The sequence below is a fragment of the Alligator sinensis genome, unplaced genomic scaffold, assembly GCF_000455745.1.
Source record: "Alligator sinensis unplaced genomic scaffold, ASM45574v1 scaffold755_1, whole genome shotgun sequence".
NCBI classification, from domain to species: Eukaryota; Metazoa; Chordata; order Crocodylia; family Alligatoridae; genus Alligator; species Alligator sinensis.
This window is the reverse complement of record NW_005842955.1, coordinates 112,720-134,847: the sequence shown is the minus strand read 5'-3', so window position 1 is coordinate 134,847 and position 22,128 is coordinate 112,720. Positions and strand designations below refer to the sequence as shown.

Genomic DNA, 22,128 nt, shown 5'->3' with positions numbered 1-22,128 from the left:
AACAATAGATAGCTTACAGCATCAGGATTTTGGATTTTTACTTGCTGTGAACAAGCCTCTGCTTCGCATGACTTTTCCAGATCTTACTATAGTCTTTTAACAGACTTAAAGCAATTATTGGGGTGCTCATAACCTTTTGTGGAGAGGACTCCCACCAGACATCTTGGGAAAAGTATGACAACACCTGTGATTAGGGTTCCAACGGGCTGGATGTTGTGATGAACCCTTAACCATTGTTCAAATGTTGCCCATGCCCCCTCTGACTCGGTCTCTTTGCCTCAGCATTCCCTAACCCAGCAACCGAGCTTTAGTCAATCAAGTTTAAATAGACCTCCCATAGTGGGACCGGGGAATGTACGGCCCGAGATGCCTATTAAACTTAGAGGTGTGTTTGTGTCTGGGGTGGGGGGGAAGTCCTTAGTAAATCCAGATTAGAATTGGTCTGATAAATGCTGAGCTGGGTGTGTGTGAACATGGGTTGATTAGCATTTGGAGCACAGATTCCCCATCATACAGTGCTCCCCTGCTTCTCTGGTCCCAGAATTCACTGCAGTCTCTGCTTCAGGCTTTCTGTTCTCCATCTCTCATGTAAATGAATGGTCATCTGGTTCCATCTCGGATGCAAATGAGACCTAGGGCAGTTGTTTCACTCTTGTCACCCTTATCTGGAGGGTCTTAGGTGTGTCTCTCACTGCATCTTAATCAGTTTTGTTTATGTAGAGGAGGGGAGGGAGGGGGGTGAGTCCTTGTGAGTCAGACAGACTGCATCCTGTGCCAGGGTTGCCCAAGAACACAGAGCTGAGGCGTAACATAGGGGTAGCACCGAATTGTGATCTCAGGCTCCTGCTGCAGATGGGAGTTATCCTGTCAGCTGATGGGGCTCCCAGCTGTGGGGACATAGCTATGCTACACACGCAAATTAAAGGTGGATAGAAACCAGCTGTTAAGTTGGTACACATTTTCCCACTGTAACTATATAGTTGGTTGGACCTTTATATGGCATGATAGTTAATTTGCAAGTGTAGCCAGTCTAAACGAATTGCAGTTAGCCTGGTAATTCAGTCTTAACAAATTGTGCAGTTAACCTGCTAATTGTCTGATGCATGTAATATGTAGAGGGGGGCCTAGTTTCCATTCTTGATTGCATAAGCCTTGGTAGACAACAGTAGCAGTATGTGCAATGTGAATGTACAGGGAAAAGCAATATCCACACTGCTTTAAGTGGTAGTATAACACACTTTTTAATGTCACCAAATCCCCCCAAAAGTGATTCACCTTCTAGGAATTCATAATGTACTGACAGATTGTCTCTGCAGGAACTTTATAAAAAAACCACAAATGGTCTCCAAATGACAAAAGTATTTGTTCGCTATTTCTCAAGTGGAGTTTCACTGCTTTGGACCTATTTTTTGCCAAGGAAAACAAGAACTGTCATTCTTCCTTCTCCAGAGAAGATGAGAAACCTTCTGCCATAATGCATTCCTTATTTCATGCTTCTTACTCTTTCGCCATGGATTTCCTTTGATTCTGTTAATACCAAGAATCCCCAGGAAGCTCAGTGAAGAAGTACTAAAAAATAACATGATAGCCTTGTCCTCACCAGGGGAATTTTGGTACTAAAATTTCCAAACCTTCTGTGGCCAACTCTGTTACTTTGTACTGCTTCCAAACATAGTATTACAAAACCATGGAAAAAGCCAGCATCCTGATCCACATACTCCCCACCTCACAGCTTTGGGTGCATAATGACATTTGAAAAATCATGTTTCTCAGAGGTCCAAAACATCCTCAGCTATAGCAGAAAAAATTCTGCCAGATAAAGGGTAATTGGCAAAATAATGGTCCATGACCATAAATTGTCTTCTTTCAGGGATAATGTCCTAGGGCATATATACACATAACTTTGTCTGTTCCAACACACCACAAATCCAGCACATCAGAGCAGAGAAGCACACGAGCACAATGATGTGCCCAGCATTGTATCATGTGCATTTGTATAAACAGCGAAATGCACATTAGCAAGCAGAAAATGGTAGCGCACTTTTGAACTAAAACACCTTCAACGTGTTTTAGTTCAAAAGCGTGCCACCACAATTTTCTTAGCGCTAACGCACATTTTGCCATTTATAGAAATGCATTTGAGGAAATGCCGAGCGGTTTTTAAAGTGCCTGGCACAGTGATGCATACATATGTAGAAATACCCCTAGATACTCCAGAATAGCTGCTGAAGTGCAAGAAATCAGGTCTATCTGTGTTCTCATTCCATGCATGTAATGGTATCTGTTCATAGAGATTCTATATACTCTTATGCCCTTGATGGCCAGGTTTTAGGGCCTACTTCTCAATAAGAGAACATTTATGTGCTTTGGACGGCATTCTTGTTTATGTAGACGGACAGAAATGAAGCACTTCAGAGTCTTTCCCAGGTTATTGGTATAATATGGACAGAAGGATTAGGATCAGGTTGTTTCAGCTGAAAGACTCAAAAGTTGGTTATTAAATTGTGTTATGGACTGCCTGGAATATTCTTACTGTTATGAATCTTAGCCCATTTTCAGAGCTCTAAGTACCTCAATAGCCTCTCTAAGAAATAACCTGTCATGGACATTTGTAAGGCAGCTTTTGTTTTTCCATTCCAACACTGAGCTATTGAAACTGATTTGAACATGTGCAGGGTGCTCTTATGGTAATTGTTTAAGTAGATTCCTAGTAACTATCTCTAGCAAATTAGTCACCATCTGTGTTATACATAAAAAAGTTTATTTATATCTTTTGATGAGTAATTCAAGAAGAAGCTCTTATGTGAGTTACCATGATAGTTAATTACCTAATTACCTATGTTTTTTTGAGAAGTATGGTCCAAGGGTAGGCAATTATTTCAGCTGGAGGACCAGTTCATGAATTTTGGTGAGGGTTGAGGGCCTCAAGGGTAGCTCTGCTCCTTGACAGGTGCTGTGCCCCTTAGTTGCCATCTTTGTACAAGAAGTCCCTCCCCTTAACCTCTGACCTTTGTCACCAAAAGTCCCTGTCCTTGCCCCAGAAGTTCTCCTTTTGGGAAGGGGGTTTGCCATCTTGGAACCAGAAAAAAAAAATTATATACTAAAAAATCTACAGTCCACAATAACATGTTTTAATTTTATTTTTAAACAATCTTTGTCCTGATTTGTGTGTTTGCATCATGTATATAGAGGTGATCACATAATAACTCAAAATGAAGTCTTATTCTTGTATATTGCAGGAGGCAGGGAGGGAAGGTGTAGGGTAGGGGTGGGCAAAATACGGCCTGCAGGCCAGATCTGGCCCTCGAGACCATTCTATCCGGCCCGTGGGGCCCCTAAACAATTTAGAAAATTAAAATTTATCTGTCCTTGGTTCCTGTCAAAAATGACAGGAACCAGGGGAAGTAGGACCCAGGGGAAGCCCGGTGGGCTGCCACAACAGCAGGGCCCGCCTGGCCCTGCCCCGCCAGCCAGAAGCTCCAGCAGGGGCTTCTGGCCTGGGACCATGTGGCTGCACTGTGCCAGAATCTCAGGTAAGTGGGTGGGGAAGGGCAGGGGAAGACCCCAGGCAGGGAAGGACCCTGGGGAAAAGCAGCCCCTTGCCCACCCCGTGGCCGGTGCTCCCTGCTGCAGCTGCTCACAGCCTGTGTGGGGCTGTCCTGAGCAGGCACCGTCAGCCCGAAGCGGGCTGTGAGCAGCTGCAGCACAGGGCGGCGGGCAAGGGGCTGCTTTTCCTCCACACTCAGCACCAATAAACAATAGTGCAATAAACATCTTTTCATAGCAGCCTCTTGCATCGTATGGCATGCCCACTGGTGAACAAGGGCCATTGTATATTGAAGTTTAATAGTTCACTCCTAAATTTTGTTCATAAATAATTAGATACTTTCAAGGATGCAGAGAGACATCCCTGAATATAACCCAGATTTTCTAGTTTTGACGTGTCTGTTTTTCATGCTTTTCTTTTAAAGGGCTCAGGATATCTTTCGCCAGGCAATGAAATCTCAGAGTGTCATCTTGGAAGTGGTTCCTCCATATAACCGTGAGGCATATGAAAAGTCTGTCATTGCTCCTCTTTGTTTGCTTGATACTGAGGAAGGAGTTCCAAAAACAAAAGTTCCACCACCTGTTCATCCAAAACCAGCTATGAAAACAGTTGATCTCTCTGGTATGAACAGCCTGGACACATGTGTACAGGCAACACTACAACAAACCAAAAGTCCTAACTTGCCAAGGTTGGGAAGGAAACCATCCTCACCATCACTGTCTCCTCTGCTGGGATTTGGCAACAAAAAACATGCAAAGAGAATAAAGATAGACCTCAAGAAAGGTGAAGTTTCAACAGTTAACCATGATGTACTGTTAATATTGCATGCTGTCTTTTTTATGTTGTAACTTTTATTTAAACAGTGCCATGAATGCTCATGTAGTTTAGTTTATTAATATTTTAGGAAAAGATGAACAAAATTGTTCCAATACATCACTGGTCACTCTTGTCAAATATGTTTTACTCTGTTTTATCTTATTTTGGACCTCATTGAGAGAGAATGGTTTACATAAAATAGGAGAAACAAGAAGAACAGGTAAGGAATAGAATAATTCCATGCCTCTAGCTAGTAAAGGTGCTTATTTGGTGATAGTGAGGCAGCATAATAAGAAAAGATCAGAAGAGGAAATGTATGTTTAGAACAGTGGTGCCCAAATTTTTTTGCCCCGTGGGCCAGGTGGGCAGTGCCAGGTCTATCCATAGGATGGTACACAGGCCCGATGCAACAAGAGCCTGATCTGGCTTTGGGGAGGTACACAATGCAACCCTAACCAGTCCACCTGGGGAACAGGTAGCAGACTGGCCCTGATCTGGACATCTGGTGGGGAGGTGGCAGAGCAGGCCCAAACTGGACACCCAGAGGGGTGAAGCGGCTCAAATCCGGGCATGTGGTATGTGGGGTAAGGTTGGAGGGAACATGGAGCATTCCAGCCCAATCCAGACGTGGCGGGGAGGGGAGGCTAGCTTTGCTCCCACTACATGGGAAGTGGCCTGGGTGGGGCTGTATCTAGCCCCATGGAGTTTCCACCACTCCCCCACTGGCAAATTTTCTGGCCCATGGGGATCCCCACAGCCTGGATGCCTTGGCTATATGGGCTGGATTTGGCCAGTGGGCTGAGTCTTGAACACTCCTGATGTAGAAGGAGTAAGAAATGTGGCCTAAAATTACTGTAACAGTCCAGCCAGTACATGAAGTGTAACAGTGGCATTTAACAAAGTTTGGTACAGCCCTACAGAGCCACTGGACTTCAGAAGGTGGGATTTAAAACACGTATATATAATTAATAGATTCATATTTTTGTCATGTTTTTGTCTGCTAAACCAGGGGTGCTCAACCCCTAGCCTGTGGGAGAGTTCTGGCCTACAGATTCACAGCATTCACTCCTAGGGCTCCCCAGAGGTCAGGAAATTTGCAGCAGGGGAGCAGTGGCAATTAATACTGATACTTCTCCCCTGCTGCAAAATTCTTCAACCCCACCTGGTCAGGTTGGGGTTGGGCCATGCTTCCTCCCCCTGTGTTGCTGGATCAGGGCTCGGCTGCCCCCCGTCCCTTTAACATGGTGAATCGGGCCCCACACACTGGATTGGTTCCACCAGATGGATCCAGGCACCATCCATCCAGCCTTTGGGGCAAAAAGGTTAGGCGCCATTGTGCTATACTAAGAAAGGGCACTTGGTTAGCGCATTTCTCTTGCTTATGTAGGTAATTCTATACATCAAGTCACCCCTTAACTTTTCTTTTTGATATAGTAAATAAATCAGAGTCCTTTTGTCTCTCACTGGTCACATCTACAAGGGACGCTACTGCGCAGTAGTTACTATGCATTTATTTAGTACTTGCTTATACAAGTACTAAATAAAAGCACAGTAACCAGAGTTACTTCACAGTAGCTCCAGCAAATGTCTTTTAAGTGACACTACTGCACAGTAGCCTAATAATACTGCACAGTAGCATATTGACACTTTCCGTGCTGTGACACGCTACTGCACAGTATTATTCAGCTACTGCGCAGTCAGCATCTTGTAAAGATGTACTCAGTGTAACATATATATTCCAATCTTTTAATCATTCTTGCGGTTATTCTCTGAATTTACTCCTTTTTCTTGAATTGTAAATGCTAGAAATGGATATGCTATACTGGTAACAGCCAGTACCAAATACAGAGGTAATATAATCTCTTTACATGTACTTAAAATTCTCCTGTGAATCTAAGGATTATGTCATTTTAAACGTAATGTCCCACTATGAGTTCATATTGCTTTTAAAACTTTGAATTCCTATTTGAAATCTGTGGGTTTTTCTTGCGAATTATGTGTGTATACCTAACAGTGCTAACATTGTGTGGTACCTTGCAGTATCCTTGAAAAGTTCTCAAAGTACCCCTCACCCCAGGGTGCTGTGGCATGCTGGTTGAGAATCACTGCCCCAAATAACTGCTTTTTCAGACTGATTGCTTTCCAGAACAGAATCCCCTATATCCTGTGTCCTTAACATTGTGCCATTATGAAGCACATACTGTTTGATTGCACTCAGCTTAGCATGTAGTCCAGTATCAGTGACATTTGTTTCATTGTTAACTGCTCCCACAGACTGTCATCTGATAAATTATATTATGATATCTATAAGTTATTCATAAAAATACTAAAATAGTATAGGCCAAGAACTAACACTTGCAGGGACACATTAGAAACACATAGTCTAAGCATGCATACAGATATTCATTTCTACCAGAAAAAAAATTGTTCTGGTAGCAAAATAACCTGAGCACTGGACTGTACATATGTTCCTCCAGGCAGGAGCACCAGAGAGCTGTGCTCTGGGCCACCCCTATCATTAAGGGAGCACATTTAGTACTTTCAAGTGGCACTAAAAGACAGCAGCTACCACAGACAGAGAGGGGTTGGGGGGTTCCCACCCCAGAAGAATGCTCCCCCCACATCCCATTGATCAGCTGATCAGCAGGGAGGTACGTTTTCTTGATGTGGGAGCCCTCCTGGTTCTCCCCAAAGAGGAATAGCCATGCCCCAGAATAGCCATGTCCCAGAAGGCTTCCTACAGAGTCTGCCATGGATTAGCTGGGCTTGGGGAATCTGACAGGACTGGGAGATGGGCTTGAGGAAAGTCTCCACATCAGGTTCTTGGTCCCTCTGGCTTTTAAATCACCGTCCCCAACATTCAGCTGAGTGGTTGGGGGATGTAAGGGGAAACTAGCATGGCTGGGAGTTTGGCTTGCAAACTGATTGGGGGATTCAGGGGTAGCACACGGAATTAGGCAGGAGCTGAGCAGAGGGAACAGCATGGCAAATCCCCTGCCTGCTTTTCACTCCAGGAACACCAGTTTGGGGTTCCCTTTCCATCTACAGGCAGTGGTGGGGAGGCTGTCCCATGCCTTCTCCAGACTAGGCAGTCCTGGTCTTGGGAAGCATCTTTCCCTATAACTCAAAGTTTAGCTGGGAAAAAGTGTTCAGATGTTCAGTCTCCTGAGAGAAACTGTCCCAGAAGCAATTTAATCCTGGTTGTTCCCAGGTTTTTTTTCCTTGGAATGGCCATTTTTGCTCTGAGAGAAAAAACTTAAACGTCTGCACGCTTTGTTTACTACTGAGTGATTCTCTCAGTAGAAATTGAATGACTGTATATGGCCTAAAATAGAATTCCCTGTCTGTAGTTGCCCTTTGAGATCTATTAATCTAATTTTAATTCTTTTAATAGGACCCAGGTTAATTTTTTTTTACTGTTCTAGTTCCTTAATCAAAATGTATATGGCACATATGGTTCAAATATGATATTTGAACACTTAGCTTTATCGAACTTGTAATTTCATAAGAAGTTATTTTGCAAAGATTTATTTTCCATAAACCCATGTTGATCAGCATCAATTATATTCCCCTCCTTCAATTTTCTTAATAAGAATCCCATGTTGACCATTCCATTATTTTATCCAGTATGTGTGTTAATATGATAGGTCTATAATGACCCAGACCATCTTATTTACCATTTTTAAATGTTGATACACTGTTAACATTCTTCAAGTCTCTGGAACTTCTTCTCTAGAATTTTCCCAGAGTTCCAAAATTAACTAAAAATCAGTATAAACATTTCAGAAAGCTTCTTAGCCAGCTGTTTTGATAATTTTTGATGCAAATTATCTGGACTGGCTGATTTAAAAAATCTCTGCAACTACTTAACATATTCCTTTGTTACTAAATCGTATGGAAAGTATTCCATCAACATCATATGCTATGAATATATCCTGTGGCTTTTTTCAAGCAAAGAAACATTTATTGGAGAGCACTGCTTTTTCTGCGTAAGTATTGACAATTCTACTATTTCCATCCAATATTTGACCAATATCATTCTTAGGATTCCTTTTGTTTCAGGATGGTTTTTAATTGGTGCAGCCTAATTTCTCAGTGACTTTTTGGGTGGCACACAGTTAAATGTTTATAAACCAATCCCAATTAGCATTCACATTCTTCTGTTTAAATTATTTCTCCCAGCTGATCTGACTCATAATTGTTTTTGGCTTTGTGAAATTGGTTCTTTTAAAACTGGCTGGGAATTTCATTTACAATTAATAAATGTAATCAATTCATTCTCTCTTGCACCTACGAAACTACTGCTTTTTTAACTTCTGAGATCAAGTCATCTTTATATGTCAAGGTTAGGTCTGATATAGACTTCACCTATGTTAGAAGTAACACTCTTTGAATTACAAAATTTTCATATATCATTTCTAGAAGTGACAACATGCGATCTCCAGGCCCTGTCACTCCTACTGAAGTCCCCCTACACATTAAAGTTAGGCTCTTAATGAAGTCATCCTGTTTTTTCATGTGATGTGTGGTTTACAACAGATACTGACTAGATCTCCATCTTGTTCTTTATCTGTTGAAACATTGACCTATGAGCATTCAGGGTCCTTAGCTTCCAAGTTGTAGACGCATAAACAAGTAATGCCATTTTTGATTATGAGTGCCACTCACCATCACCTTTTGCCTGAGCGAGTGTTGGTTGTAACTAGTGATTTTAATATTTTAAGCGTACAACTTGTCTCACTAGGTTTTCAATAGTACTACCTAGGCACAATGTACTTTTGTAAATTCCAGTTCTTATTTAGTACATGGGCTTCTAGCGTTAGTGCATAGGCAATTTAAAACAATCTTATTTTGATTAATTTTTGGTCTAGACATCTTGATTTTTGTGCTAAACAAGTGCTCATTTTCTTTATTTGTTCCACTCCTTTCGTTGTTAGTTTATACAGGAACCTAAAGGTAGTTTCCTTTTTTTTACTGAGAGATGGAAACCATACAGTTATAGACCAGTGTTCCACAAAACCAGCCATTTCTATCTTACACACCCCATTTACCTAGTAGGTGGTTCACCATTACCATCTTCTTTCCTTTGTTCATTTGAAAGATCTGTGAAGATCACATAAATATTTAGGTGAAGTGAAGACATTCAGGGAGGTTAGAAGGAGGCTAAAGTGGATTTAAAATGGCCAACCAATCTAAGGTAAATTGGGATGGGAGGATCATGGGGGTGCTGGGGGAAGGGAGGGGCAAGCAGGCTCATGGGGGATTGGGTTCATAGGGGAATGAGGGAGCAGGCAACTTCTATGGGGGAATGCGGGGGGGAAGACAGCATCTGCAGGGGCATGGGGGGATAGGCAGGATCTGCGAGAGAATGCGGGGACAGGCAGGATCCATAGGAGGGATTCAGGAGGCAGATGGGGTTTGTGGGGGGGGTTGCTGGAGTCCAGGAGGGTTTGGCAGAATCAGGGAAGCTCAGGAGGGCTTGGGGGGAGCCAGGGGATATTTTTAGTCCCCTGAGGGTTTGGTGGGATCAGGGGGGCTAAATAAAGGGGGACCCCTTGCGGGGTCCTTGGGGGAGTTTGGGGGAAACCAGGGGCTATTTTTAGCCCCCTGAACCCCTCCCCCCCAGTGAATCTCCCTCCCCTCTTCTCCCTCCACTGGGATTTACTTGCTCAGCTCCAGCAGCAGTGAGCAATGATAAAACTGGTGGCACCTGGAGCAGCATGCAGGATGGGAGGTTTGGGGATGTGGGGTTGTCTGGTCCAAGTGAAAAGTACCGCCCTGGGGGGCTGGAGCCAGTGGCTGGGCTTTCCTAGCCCTGGGGCTGCACGGGTAACTGTACAGAAGTTCTGTGACCCAGTCTAACCTAGATCAATTAAGTCTGATACTGCATCAATCCAGGTCTATCCTAAAAAAGGTTCCACAATTTTTAGATGGGTCTGTGAATGCAAATTCTATACAGTTACAGGTTTAGATTGATTTCTGATCACTGAGATTGAGTCTTAGGGTGAGGTGCATACTGGGGCAAACTAAGTTACATTGGGTGGCCATTTTGAACCTGAACTACCATTCCCATTCCCCCCACCACCACCACCACATGTCTGCACTTAGTCTAAGTATCACTTGAAGTTTTGTGAAATTTTCTAAAATCAGTGAGAGAGAGCTTGAAGCATAGTCATCAGTGCCAGCATGCAACAACACCATTGTAGTCTTTCATAAGTATTTGAGTATGTGGTATATCTTTAATACTTGGAGCTTCTGGGACCTCTCCAGACAAATGAAAAATCTGTTGTATATAGATTTCTAATTAAGAATCATTCAGCATTACTTTTTTCATAGATGTTGGCTATTGCATCAGTTAAATCTTGCTCATTTTGCCAACATGTAATTAGTATATTAAAACTTGGATTTAAGTGAAGTTTCAACATCATTCCAAATGCAAAAGTCTAGAACTCTTGGTTCCAAAAGTTCAAGATGATAAAAAGGACAGTTTTCCAGCTTCTGATTCCTCTGTGCAAAAATGAAGTTTATTTCCTACATATGGGGACTTTTTACCAGCTTGAACTTTCCCTGAGCCTGGTGAAGGGCACATGAGCCCAAAAGCTTGCAGAGAAAGATTTTTTTTTTTTTGCAATTTCTCAGTTAATCTAATAAAAGGTATCATTTTGGAACCAAGAGTTCTAGACTTTTGCATTTCTTTGTGTCTCAGACCAACACAGCCACCACATACATCCCTGAAACATAATGCCATGCATTTTGGGATCCTAACTATGACCTGGATATGAAGTTAGTTGATCCCTGTTTCCTGCATGGGCAGATCCAGGATTATGGAAGTGGGGTGTGGAAGCAGCAACTGGCCAACAACCAGTGCTGCAGGGATGACTGCACCCTCTCTCCCAGCTTCCACACACTTAGACCAAGGTGAGCCAGACCATACACCACAGAAGCAGCAGCCAGAGACATTTTAAAATCCCTGGATCAGGTAAGAGCACATACTCCCGTGCATTTTTTACACCATCACCCTTCTCTTTCATGCTGCCACTGTCCCCATCTAACCTGGGAATGGGAGGAAGCTCCTAAGCCATTCCTGTCCCACTCCAGTCAGGGTGCACAGGGAGGGGGCAGTGGCAGTAATTGGGTTCCCCGTCACTGAGCCTACTCCCAGTCTGGTGAGAAACACCTGGAGGGATCAGGCAGGGAGGAGGAACCCACATGTTGCTGTACCTGGCTGAGCCCAGCTTCCCATGCAGCCCAGCTAGAGTGAGGCAGGAACATATCTGGTGACAGTAACAGCAGTGGGCAGAGAAACGGGACAGGAAGAGGGATGCGCTACTGAGCACAGATGGGAAGGGTAGGGGGTGGAATTCTTAATTCCTTCAAGGACATTTTTTAAAAAGTTTCATTTGCTGCTCCCACAGCTTGGTTCAAAATGGGACTGCACCACTTCAGACCCTCTGGATCTGTCCCTGCTTTCTTGTACTTACATTACTAATTCACATAATTTTACAGTAATTTTCTTTGCTGTTTACTACTCTACACAAAATATTTATGAGAATATTCTGTTTACAGAGAACTTTAATAAAGTTTTAGATGAGAGCATAGCTAATCCAAAAATATTGTAGTTTGTTCTTGTTGACTGCACTAGATACTTATGTTATTATGTTGACTGTTCAGCTCTTTTGATAATTGTCATATTCTTACTGAGATTTACCATGAGCCTTCTCTCGTTGTTCCCTAGGTCCTGAAGGACTTGGCTTCACTGTGGTTACCAGGGACTCTTCAGTACATGGCCCTGGTCCCATTTTTGTGAAGAATATATTGCCAAAAGGGGCAGCAGTAAAAGATGGCCGTCTACAGTCAGGAGATAGGCTACTGGAGGTTAGGAACACTTGAAATACCAAATATTCCTGTCATTTTCATTCCTAAGTGCTATTTATTGGCTCTTATGTTTACTACTGATCAAATAATTATAATGTCTTGTTAATTTAAACACTATACGTAGGACCCTGGAATGGAAGAGAAAAAGAACAGTGCTTTCAAACTGCTTGTTAACTTGAATATATTGTGCTACCATTTGGAAAAAAATGCATTTAAAAGTGGTTTCTCAAGACTTTCAAATAAGAGAGATTTTAGAACATGGCAACCAGTTTTTTAAAGTAATTAAATTAATTTAAAAAATAAATCATACCGCTGCAATAATATCCAAGGTTGTGTGTGCATGACGAAGGTTTTTCAAATGCCCATTTAAAACAGCTGTGCTCAGTTTTGTCTGTTCTAAAATTTTAGACATCTTTTGACTTACAATATCATTATCTATGGGGCTATATTTACTCACTAACTTCAAGGAGCTCTTAATGTAAACAGTTTTAATAATCCTTAGCTCTTGTTCTAGTGCTTTCATCTTCAAAGTGCTTTACAAACTAATTAAGCCTCACAAACCCCCTGCAAGGTATGCAAGTACTATAAACCACCTCTAACAGATGGTGAAAATAAGCAAAGAGGTTAAGTGATTTTTGCATGGCCAAACCCAAGTCACGTAGGAACCAAAGCTAAAACTTCTTGGCTCTCAGACCAGTGAACCACACCTTCCCCAGTTCAGAAAAGGGCTATAAACAGACGTCTCATTTGATTTGGGATTGATAGTAGCAAGATTAGACCTAAATTAAAACTGGTATAGTAGAGCCTTGTTACATGCATTACCCTTCCAAACCACATTGTCCTCCTGTGCCATTAGCTGCCCAGCAAGAACACACGGCTTGACAAGCTTGTCCATGGTAAATCACAATAACCATACAGATATTGAACAAGATATCCTGGGGAAAAAGTATTAGTGCATTTTATCCAGCCTATTTCAGAGGCACTGGAAACAACATATTGGACATGCACATCTGTATGGTTCTGGGGCAAAAGGCTTTTTCCTGGGATAAATGTGATGTCTGTTAGTAGCCAGAAAGTCAAGGTTAGCGTGCACTAACGTCAGTGATTTTTCTACTCTTCTTTCCCCTCTCCTCCCCCAACTGCATCCATTAGGTGAATGGCAGAGACATCACTGGCAGGACCCAAGAAGAGCTAGTTGCTATGCTGAGGAGTACTAAGCAAGGGGAGACTGTTTCTCTGATTGTAGCTCGCCAGGAGGAAGCCTTTCTGCCTCGAGAGCTGGTAATGTTTATTCTACCAAGTGTATAGAATTGTTCTGTGTTAAGAAACTGACCCAAGAAATGTGAGCGAACTGTTGTTGGTTAAGAAGCCTGCAAATGGTAATTGTCTTGTGTTGGAGAAGTATTTATATTTAATTTTACTGATTTTTAATACAATTCTATGAAACTTGATTTTCATCCCAGAAGTGATATCATAGGCATAACTCACAGGAGAGTACTGTAAATGAATTATGTAACTATGAGATTGAGACTGACTAAAACGAAATTATTCCTTTTTAGGTTTTAAGAGTTTTTAAGTATATATGATAAATGTAATTGCTTGGACAAATGACATTAGTAGCTCAAAAGCTCTCTACATATCAATGACTGCTTCAGAAACATCCCTACTATTAAGAAACAGGCATCGTCTGTATTAGGAGTGCTTGTGGTCACAAATTGTGCAGTGATGATGTAACAGTTAGGATTTTCTAGGGCTTTTCAGGCAGAAGAGAGAACAACCTTCTTTCCTCACCAGTCAATCTCTGACTATAACCAGTTCTAATATTTGAGAGCTGCTTATGTGTCTAATTTCACATTGAGTTACCAGGCTAGTGTACTTCTGTCAAAAAACATGCTTCATAAGATGCCTTGTGCTGTCTTGAGTATGAACCCTTATTCTCCTTTATCCTAAATATGCATGGGAGGAATACATTAACATAGAGGGTGTTGTCTGATATGTACTCGTTTCCTCCCCAAGAAGGTCTTCCCTTTGGTCTCTTCTTCCTTATCTTGACTGATGAGTATACTTGACCTGTCGTTGAGAATTCTCAGGATAAAGGAAGGACAGCACTTCCCGCTTTTGTCTCATATTCCTTCTCCTTTGAAGAAAACAAACTGCCCTTATTGTTTGGAATTTTTTTAACTTCAAAAGTCCTCTCCTCTTCATTAAATCATTGCTTTTCCTTTGGTTTTACAACCAGTTAACACCATCTCTTATTGCAAATCACCTTCTGTATGTTTTTTCTCAAAACACTTCTTACAGCTGTCCTCTTGTCTCCTTGTTATCAGTTGGTCCTCATTGAGCAAAAAGTGTGCTTTGCATAATGTCCAATCGGAAATCCTAAGTAGGTTAGTTTCTGTGATGTGACTCTTTTCTTTTTGCAGCAGCTGGCCACTTTTCCTGTAGAGCACTCCCTGATCTAGAGCCAGAGCAAAAGTGTGCTGAAAGAATCTATTTTTGTTTTCATTTTTCTTTTCGGTTGAATAATTATGTAAGGGAAAAATTAGTAGCAGAATGCTTTTAAGCCCATTCCAGGTTAATTAAACAATAGTATCACTTGTTATTGGTTCCCACAGTAGCCAACCATATAGGCTGTGGTAAGGTTTTATTTAGAAAGAATCTCAACTATGAACTCACAGTTTGTATGAACGTAAATCAAAGTTTCTAAGTAAATATACATATATAGGAGCAAAGTTCAAAGATAATGCTCTTTTTCACACTTGTTTTAAACAATAAATACAAATAAGCAAAAACCCCAACTTTAGTTTATGTGGGTTAAGTAAGGAAATGATATTGTTTGAAAAGCATTGTGGTATGTTTTGTGTGTGCATGCACTGCATTTTTTACCGCTTCTTGTGTCTATGCCTTTCCCACTTAGTGTTAGTGTTTTATGTTTTGCTGTCCTACTATTATTTTGGAAATTGCAGCAGCCCTTGTCTACTATTACATTTTAAACCTGACAGCAATGGTTTTCAACCTTTTTTAACAAGTGTACCCCTTTTGTCTCAAAGTTTCAGCTCATGTACCCCCTTTATATTTTTTTTTAATTGTTTTTAATGTTACCCATTATATGATATAAGGCAGGGTGCACTAATTAACATTAAATGCATTACTGATATAATGCATTTAATATTAATTAATATAATGGCAGGGTGAGGCAGGAAGGCAGCAGGGGCTGCTGGGCTGTGAGGGTGGCTGAGGCGGGGAAGTGGCCATGCCTTGGCGGGAACCCCATGGGGAGGTGCACAAGGGCTTCAAGTGCAGGCGGCCGCATCTGACAGCTCCTCAACCTGCACCAGCACTGGGTGCAGACATTGTGCGCCATGGAGCCACATCCCCCCAGTGTATCCATGAGTCCCAGTACAGCTGCGCCCTGCATGTCAGCTGCAGTGACGGCACTGCCGGGTGAGCTGGGCCCAGGCCTGGGTTGTCTGAGCCACCACTGCACACATTCATGCACACACGGTACAGGAGATGCAGCCTCCCTTCCCTCCCATCTCACTTGTGTGAACCACACATTAACCCTGCCATGCAGTCCCCGTTGCCTGAGGGCCTGTTCCCCTGTGAGAGCGGAGATAGGTCAGGATTGGCCCCGGGGCTCAGATACCTGCTTCCCCCCAAGGGGGCATTCATCAGTGGGCAGGCTCCAGATAGGCGACAGCAGGGTGCTGCTGCAGGCAGCCTGCTCTTGGCCTCAGCTCTTCGGGCGCACTTAATAGCAGAAGAAAAACCAGAAAGATATATATTTTTAATGCCCCCCAAATTTTTTTATTCTATATTTTTTTTAATGATGCCACGAAGACCACTCAGCCCTGTGTGCCCGCGAGCACCCACCATGCAGGGTGTGTTTGCACACCCCAAGCACAGTAAACAGCCCTCCCAGGAGAGGAGAAACCCTGAGCAGGGCAGAGCTGAGCGAGGCAGTCCGGGGCATGAATAAAAAGGCTTCATCTTCTGTTTGTTGAATCCTGAAGCAAGTTAGCCTCCAAAATATGCCCCCTCCCCACCTCTCCCCCCCACCTTAGCTTCCAAAATATGGGACCTCTACTTAACCTCCAAATACAGGCCCCTAGGCGCAGGACTAGCCACCTGGCTGGAGCAGCGGTGGGTGCTGGAGAGCGGCAGGAGATGGCCTCTCACCTGCGTGCCATAAGCATGTCCTTGGTAGGAGGAGGCCATATTGCAGCCAGCCCCACGGTGCCCCCCTCGCCTGGCCCCACAGTCCCAGGGAAGCTGGGAAGCGCAAGGTCTGTCCTCGCAGTGCAATGCTGCCCTGCTGGGTACAAGCCCCAAGGAGCAGCGGACTCAGAGCAGCCCCGTGCAGGCAGGGTGCGGAGTGGGGAGCCTAGACAATTGGGTTGCTTGCAGCAACAAAAACCCTGCACCCATCTGCGCCTGCATGCAGGCACCTTTCTCTGGCCCCTGCATTCACTGGGCAAAGGCAGAGCAGCTGCCTGGGAAAGGGGGTGCATGCTAGTGGTGAGGCTCTAACCAGAAACACAACCGCAACAGCTCCAGAGGCCAGCAGGAGCCCCACAGGCAGTGCATCCTGTAGCCACTGCCAGGAGCCCCTGCGAGCGGGGCTGTTGGGGAACAGAGGCTTTTGGGCTCTCCCTGCGTGTCTGGCTCAGAGATCCCAGGGTGGGGTGCTCTGCTGTGTACCCCCAGCAGCCCTGAGCCTCATCCCCGTGGGGGCCCAGGCTTGTACTTCCCCATGCTCCCCAGGTTCTCCTAGTCCCTTCCCACCCCGCTGGGGCATCCTTAGCCCTCAGTGGGGTGCAAGGGGGAAATGTCTGTCAGGGATGTGGCTGCTGCCCAGGGTGTGCAGATGGCCATGGGCTGCGGGCAGGTGAAGCCACCAACAGAGCAGCCAGGCAGCAGCACTTCCCAGGGCATAGGTGAGCTGTGTTCAGCTCATTCTGCATACCCTTTATTACCTATTTAAGTACCCCTAGGGGTATGCGTAGCCGCCTGGTTTACAACCACTGCCTTACAGCAAAGAGTAAATATTCTTTCAAGGGCTGGCTTACATCTGACTGCCATGATTAAAATCTAAAAGGTGATCAAATTTGTCCTTCAGATCTGACCTTCATTTAGATTTTTTTTCTCTATCCCCCCTCTATACAAGTATTGTGCAATTAAGTGGTTAATTATGCAATTCCCTTAAGATCATGTAGAGTAGCTATCACACAATAAAAAGCTCCAACCAGCTATAAAGTTAGACCTTGAAAATGTGTGTTCACTTTATAGGTGGTTGCTGTCGAACTTTAATATGCATGTGTAGCAGGGTCTCTCGTGCAACTGCAGCCATCAGCTGACAGGGCTCCCAGCCACAGGGGTACGCTGTGCCCAAGGTGAAACCCCCGGGCCTAGAAAATTGCAGCTGCTGTGATCCCCATGTCTCAGGGGTGCGTGAACCCTCTGGGCCTGGAGGATCACAGCAGCCACAATCCCCAAGGCTAGGGGGTACCCTCAGACACATGCATGCAGCTGAGTCCCAGCTGCATGCATGACAGGTTCTTGACAGGGACTTAACAGGGCGCTCGGTCCTGGCTGTGTGTGTAATGCAGCTAGGACCAAGAGACCCATCAGCTGTGGGACTCTCAATCCCAGTGGCCGTGTGGAGCCCAGGATCAGGCCCGTGTGGAGCCCAAGGTCTGACTCCCTCTACACCACCAATAAGGCATGATTGGATCTAATGTGCAGTCCCACAGTTGCACTTCCTGCCATGCACATGTGGTATGGCAAAGAGGCATGATAGTAGATCACTCATTAGATCCAATAACGCCTTTTTCTGCATGTGTAGAGGGGGCTCTGTGAAAGAATGAGGCACCGGTAATAGTCCTCGTAAAAACAGTGACAACATGTGACTTCTAATACAGTACTGAAGTCCTTTTTAGCTTAGTCAACTGAAATACAATATTTTAATATGTCACATTTATACTAGATGCTTTTATTAAACCACTTGTTTTAATTAGAAGCCTTTTTGTAACATCTGTTTGGTAGCTCACTGCAGAAGCATGGCTTACCATGCTGCTAAGCCACCAGATGTTGGTATTAATGTGGTGATTGGTGGAATTCATGAGACATCTGAAAATAGTCTCTGCAGAGGTTTGAAATATCAATATTAGTTGATTTGGTTTTGCTGTTGTAATGTGTTAGGTTTTTTTGATTTTATTAAAGCCATATTAGACTTATCCTCTGGTACCAAGGAAGGGACACTACTTTTTTGATAAGAGGAAAAAAAAGCCTAGCACAACAAAAAGTTGGGGTTTTCTTTAACGTCCAGTTTAACAATAGATGCTTCTAGAGCAAATTTTACATTTGGTTGACTATTGGAGTACCTAAGTTCAGTTCAAGTTTTAGGTGATTTGAATGTTTTGTGACCTTGGTTTTCTTGGACTCTTCTATGTCTCTTCACAGCAGATAAGATTGGACAGGAAATGATTGTTATAGCTGCCTTAAATTGCAACACTTGGTATCCTTATGGTAGGACTTTCTATACTGCAGTGTTTCTCAACCTGTGGTACCCTGGGGGTACGCGAGACACAGGCGGGGGTATGCGGGTGCTGCATTTTGGTCTTTGCCTGCTCGGGCCAGAAGTTTCGGCTGCTGCCCCTCCCACGGTATCTGGCACACCAAGGGTTTCACCCCCCGGTGTCAGTGTGCTGGGGGATAGGGAGGGAGGCCCCGTGCAGGCTGCTTTGCCCTGGGCCGCGGTGGAAAAAGTGGGACTCGGCTTGCAGCAGCAAAACCGGAAGTGTCATGGTGGGACTTCTGGTTTCACTTTTGCCGTGTCGATTGGTAGGGGATACGTAAGGTACCAAAGGTTGAGAACCACTGTTCTATAGCAAACTCTCTTCCTTTGAAGCTCATGCACTGAAGGGCATTGTTTACTCTTCAAGGTTTGTTGCAAAATTATTTTATCATTCTTGTAAACTCAAGAAAGAATATACTAGCTGCTTTGGTATTAGGCCCTATAGTAATTAGGAAAATAATGAAAGGTGGCATTCTAGAGTCTGTGCTCATAAGAGTTTGCATTGCTCTTCTTATTACTTTACCAGAAGACTTACCAGAAACCTTGTGAAAGGCTACACCCAGGAACATTTTAATGATACTAAATTGGATAGAATGCTGTTTGAGAGTTTTGCCATTCTGATCTTATGGAGATAAATTGCTATCAGATAAAAAAAAATAGATATCGAGAGCATTATAACTTTATCACAAATCTCTTGTTGGTGGTGTTCAATGGTGAGGATTATTTTATACTGTAAATGCAGGCTTTGGATTGCTGTGTATTGGGAATGATATGACACTAACCCAAGCTAAATTAGCTTCTAATAGACATCTGATTGTTTGAGTATTATACATGAAATAAAACACAAAGCACACTCTGGGTGGTGGTGTCATTGCTCAGGAAGAGAATAAGAGGATCTTATGAGATTTCTTTATTGAAGCAGATCAGTAAAGTAGAATTTGGACCAACCACAGACTGTCCTTCTTATTATCCAGTTAGCCAGATGTTGGGAGTAATTCATGACAGATGTTGACTATCTAACAGCTGAGTAAGGAGCTGGATACAAAGCTCAAGGGATGATCTTGATTTGCTTCATTACGACAGACTACAGACTGGCCTTTCATTAGTGATTCTGTAAGGTGCATTTGGGTTTAAACTGTGTAACACTGCGTTCAGCATCTAAAGGAAGTTTAAAGATTAGAGAAAGAAGACTGACTTACTGATCAGGGTTGGGTTTTCCAGCTGTTATCAAAGTAAATGGAACACACATCAAACTACGGCTACTGTTCTAACATATTCTGAAAGTATACGCGGCGTTTTGATCATGTATGAGTATGTGTGCATCTCTTATTTTCCCCAGAAGAAAGTGTGATCATTTAAAAAATGATTTAAAGATAATTTTCCTTCTTTTTCTATAATAATAAAATAAGCTAAGCTTCTTAAATAGGAACTGGCTGCAACTTAACCCAGTCTGTGCTGGGCTCCTTTGCATTCCTTGGGCAATGCCTTTTAAAGATGCTCTTGTTATTTTTAATGAGCATTCAACTTACAGGCTGTGTATACAGCAAGGCAGAATTATGCCCTTCCACTGAACTTGTCAGAAATAATAAAGCACTGGAAAGATTAAGGTGCATTTTTCTTTATTTTAAGACATGGCATACGCATTATTTAAGTTTTGCATGTAAGTTGTTTGTTATTTTAAAGATAGCTTTGAATCATCAGTTCTAGTTGTGTTCATCATTTATTTGTTTTTTTACCATATTCCCTGATTCTTGGAGGAAGGGGGGCGGGGGAGCAGGAGGGAGGCTTTTTTATAGCGAATGGTGAAAGGAGAAGACCTCGTGTAGTGTCACCGCTGACTTTAATTCCAGCATTCTTCCTTTTATACGTAAACTATACAGAATAGAAGGAAATATGGTGAGAGGTAAGTTCAATTAGGCTCTTTCTTCCACTAACCATGTGATTAACTTGTATGTTTCAGCCTCTCTCGAGTTAATTCTTTGCACTACCTTGAAATCCTTTGCCTGAAGGAGGATGTCTTCCTTGCCTGAAATATTGTGCTTTTTTATTATTTTTTTTTTAAGTATTACGTGTAAAAAATATCTATGTATGTGCCAATATGAATGGTCTGTTAAGTTTCTCTGTGTTCTTTTGTACATTATGTAGGGATAAAACCTTCCATGATCTACATTTACATTCATCCCAAAGCAGTTTATGAACTATATACATACTAAAATCACCTTTCCTACAAGAATTTCTTTTCTGAGAGCCTCACTTCTGGGGCTTGTGAGCACCATTGATCTGGAATAGCCTAGAAAGCAGCAACTCATGGAAATATGTATATACATCTTTGTAGCAGAGCATTTTATGTAGTGGCTACCTTAAAACTTTTCAATCTGTATCAGTTAAAAATATCCAGTTATCTCAGTATGTGTGGTACTAATGGCAGCAATTATGGGAATAGTTAGAATACTAGAAATACTGAGTTAAAATTATTAGTAAAACTGCAAATTTTTTTAGAACAGTTGGCAATTTTTTATGGAATCACCCTACTTAGAGGAAACCCCACGGCACAAGCAATTTAATTTCCCTTTCTGACTCACTAGAGAGCAGGTCTTTTTCTGTAGTGGATAATTATTTTTGTACCACTTTGTAGTAACAGAGCAAGTTTTTGCCAGTGTGTCAGTCCACAACAAGAGTCAACAATATGTGTCAAAAGTTGTGAAAGGAATTAAATCTATCTGGATCTGGTATTGCTTTGAATCCAAATATCTTAAAGGTTGATCTTGAACACTGGTCACTGGACATTGAATCCAGTGATGACTTGGATTTGGGATATCAGGCTGCCGCTGCCTATTTTTCAATACCTATGAAGAACCCTTAGAACATCTGTGTATGAGACATGTTTGTTTGGCAGGATCAGCTTCAGTACCAGAGAGCTGACTTGACAATGAGTTGACACTTTCATGAAATATACGGGAGACTTATGAACTGGAATGAAAATACTTCATCATATGGCCTTATATGTATGTACTGTAATCCAAATTACAGCATTTACTTGAAATCATGATTTGCTTTGGCCATAGTTAAATTCAATTGGCAGTTATAGTGCTTTATGATCTACAAGAGTTATCAGGCTTGGTTCATTTACCCATCAGATATTATTGAAAGGGTCCCTTCTGGTCATAATAGCCATGAAGAGATCTATGAAAAATTCAATATATGCTTGAGCAAATCTCTCCAGATTGGATTTGAAGCTGGCAGACAAGATTTTATGGACTGCCTAAGGGGTGCTTTCTTTAGCATCTCTCCAATGGTAGCTAATAAATCAGCA

At 42.8% G+C, this 22,128-nt stretch overlaps 1 protein-coding gene across 1 annotated transcript in view; it reads left to right on the top strand.

The window, feature by feature from the left end:
• LOC102378994 (partitioning defective 3 homolog B-like) overlaps nt 1-22,128 on the top strand; it is a 462,493-nt gene that overhangs the window by 347,242 nt on the left and 93,123 nt on the right. The window contains exons 8-10 of the mRNA XM_025192649.1: nt 3,972-4,330; nt 12,099-12,238; nt 13,391-13,519. Coding sequence (XP_025048434.1) covers nt 3,972-4,330; nt 12,099-12,238; nt 13,391-13,519 — 628 coding nt within the window. The remainder of the gene's footprint in view (nt 1-3,971; nt 4,331-12,098; nt 12,239-13,390; nt 13,520-22,128) is intronic.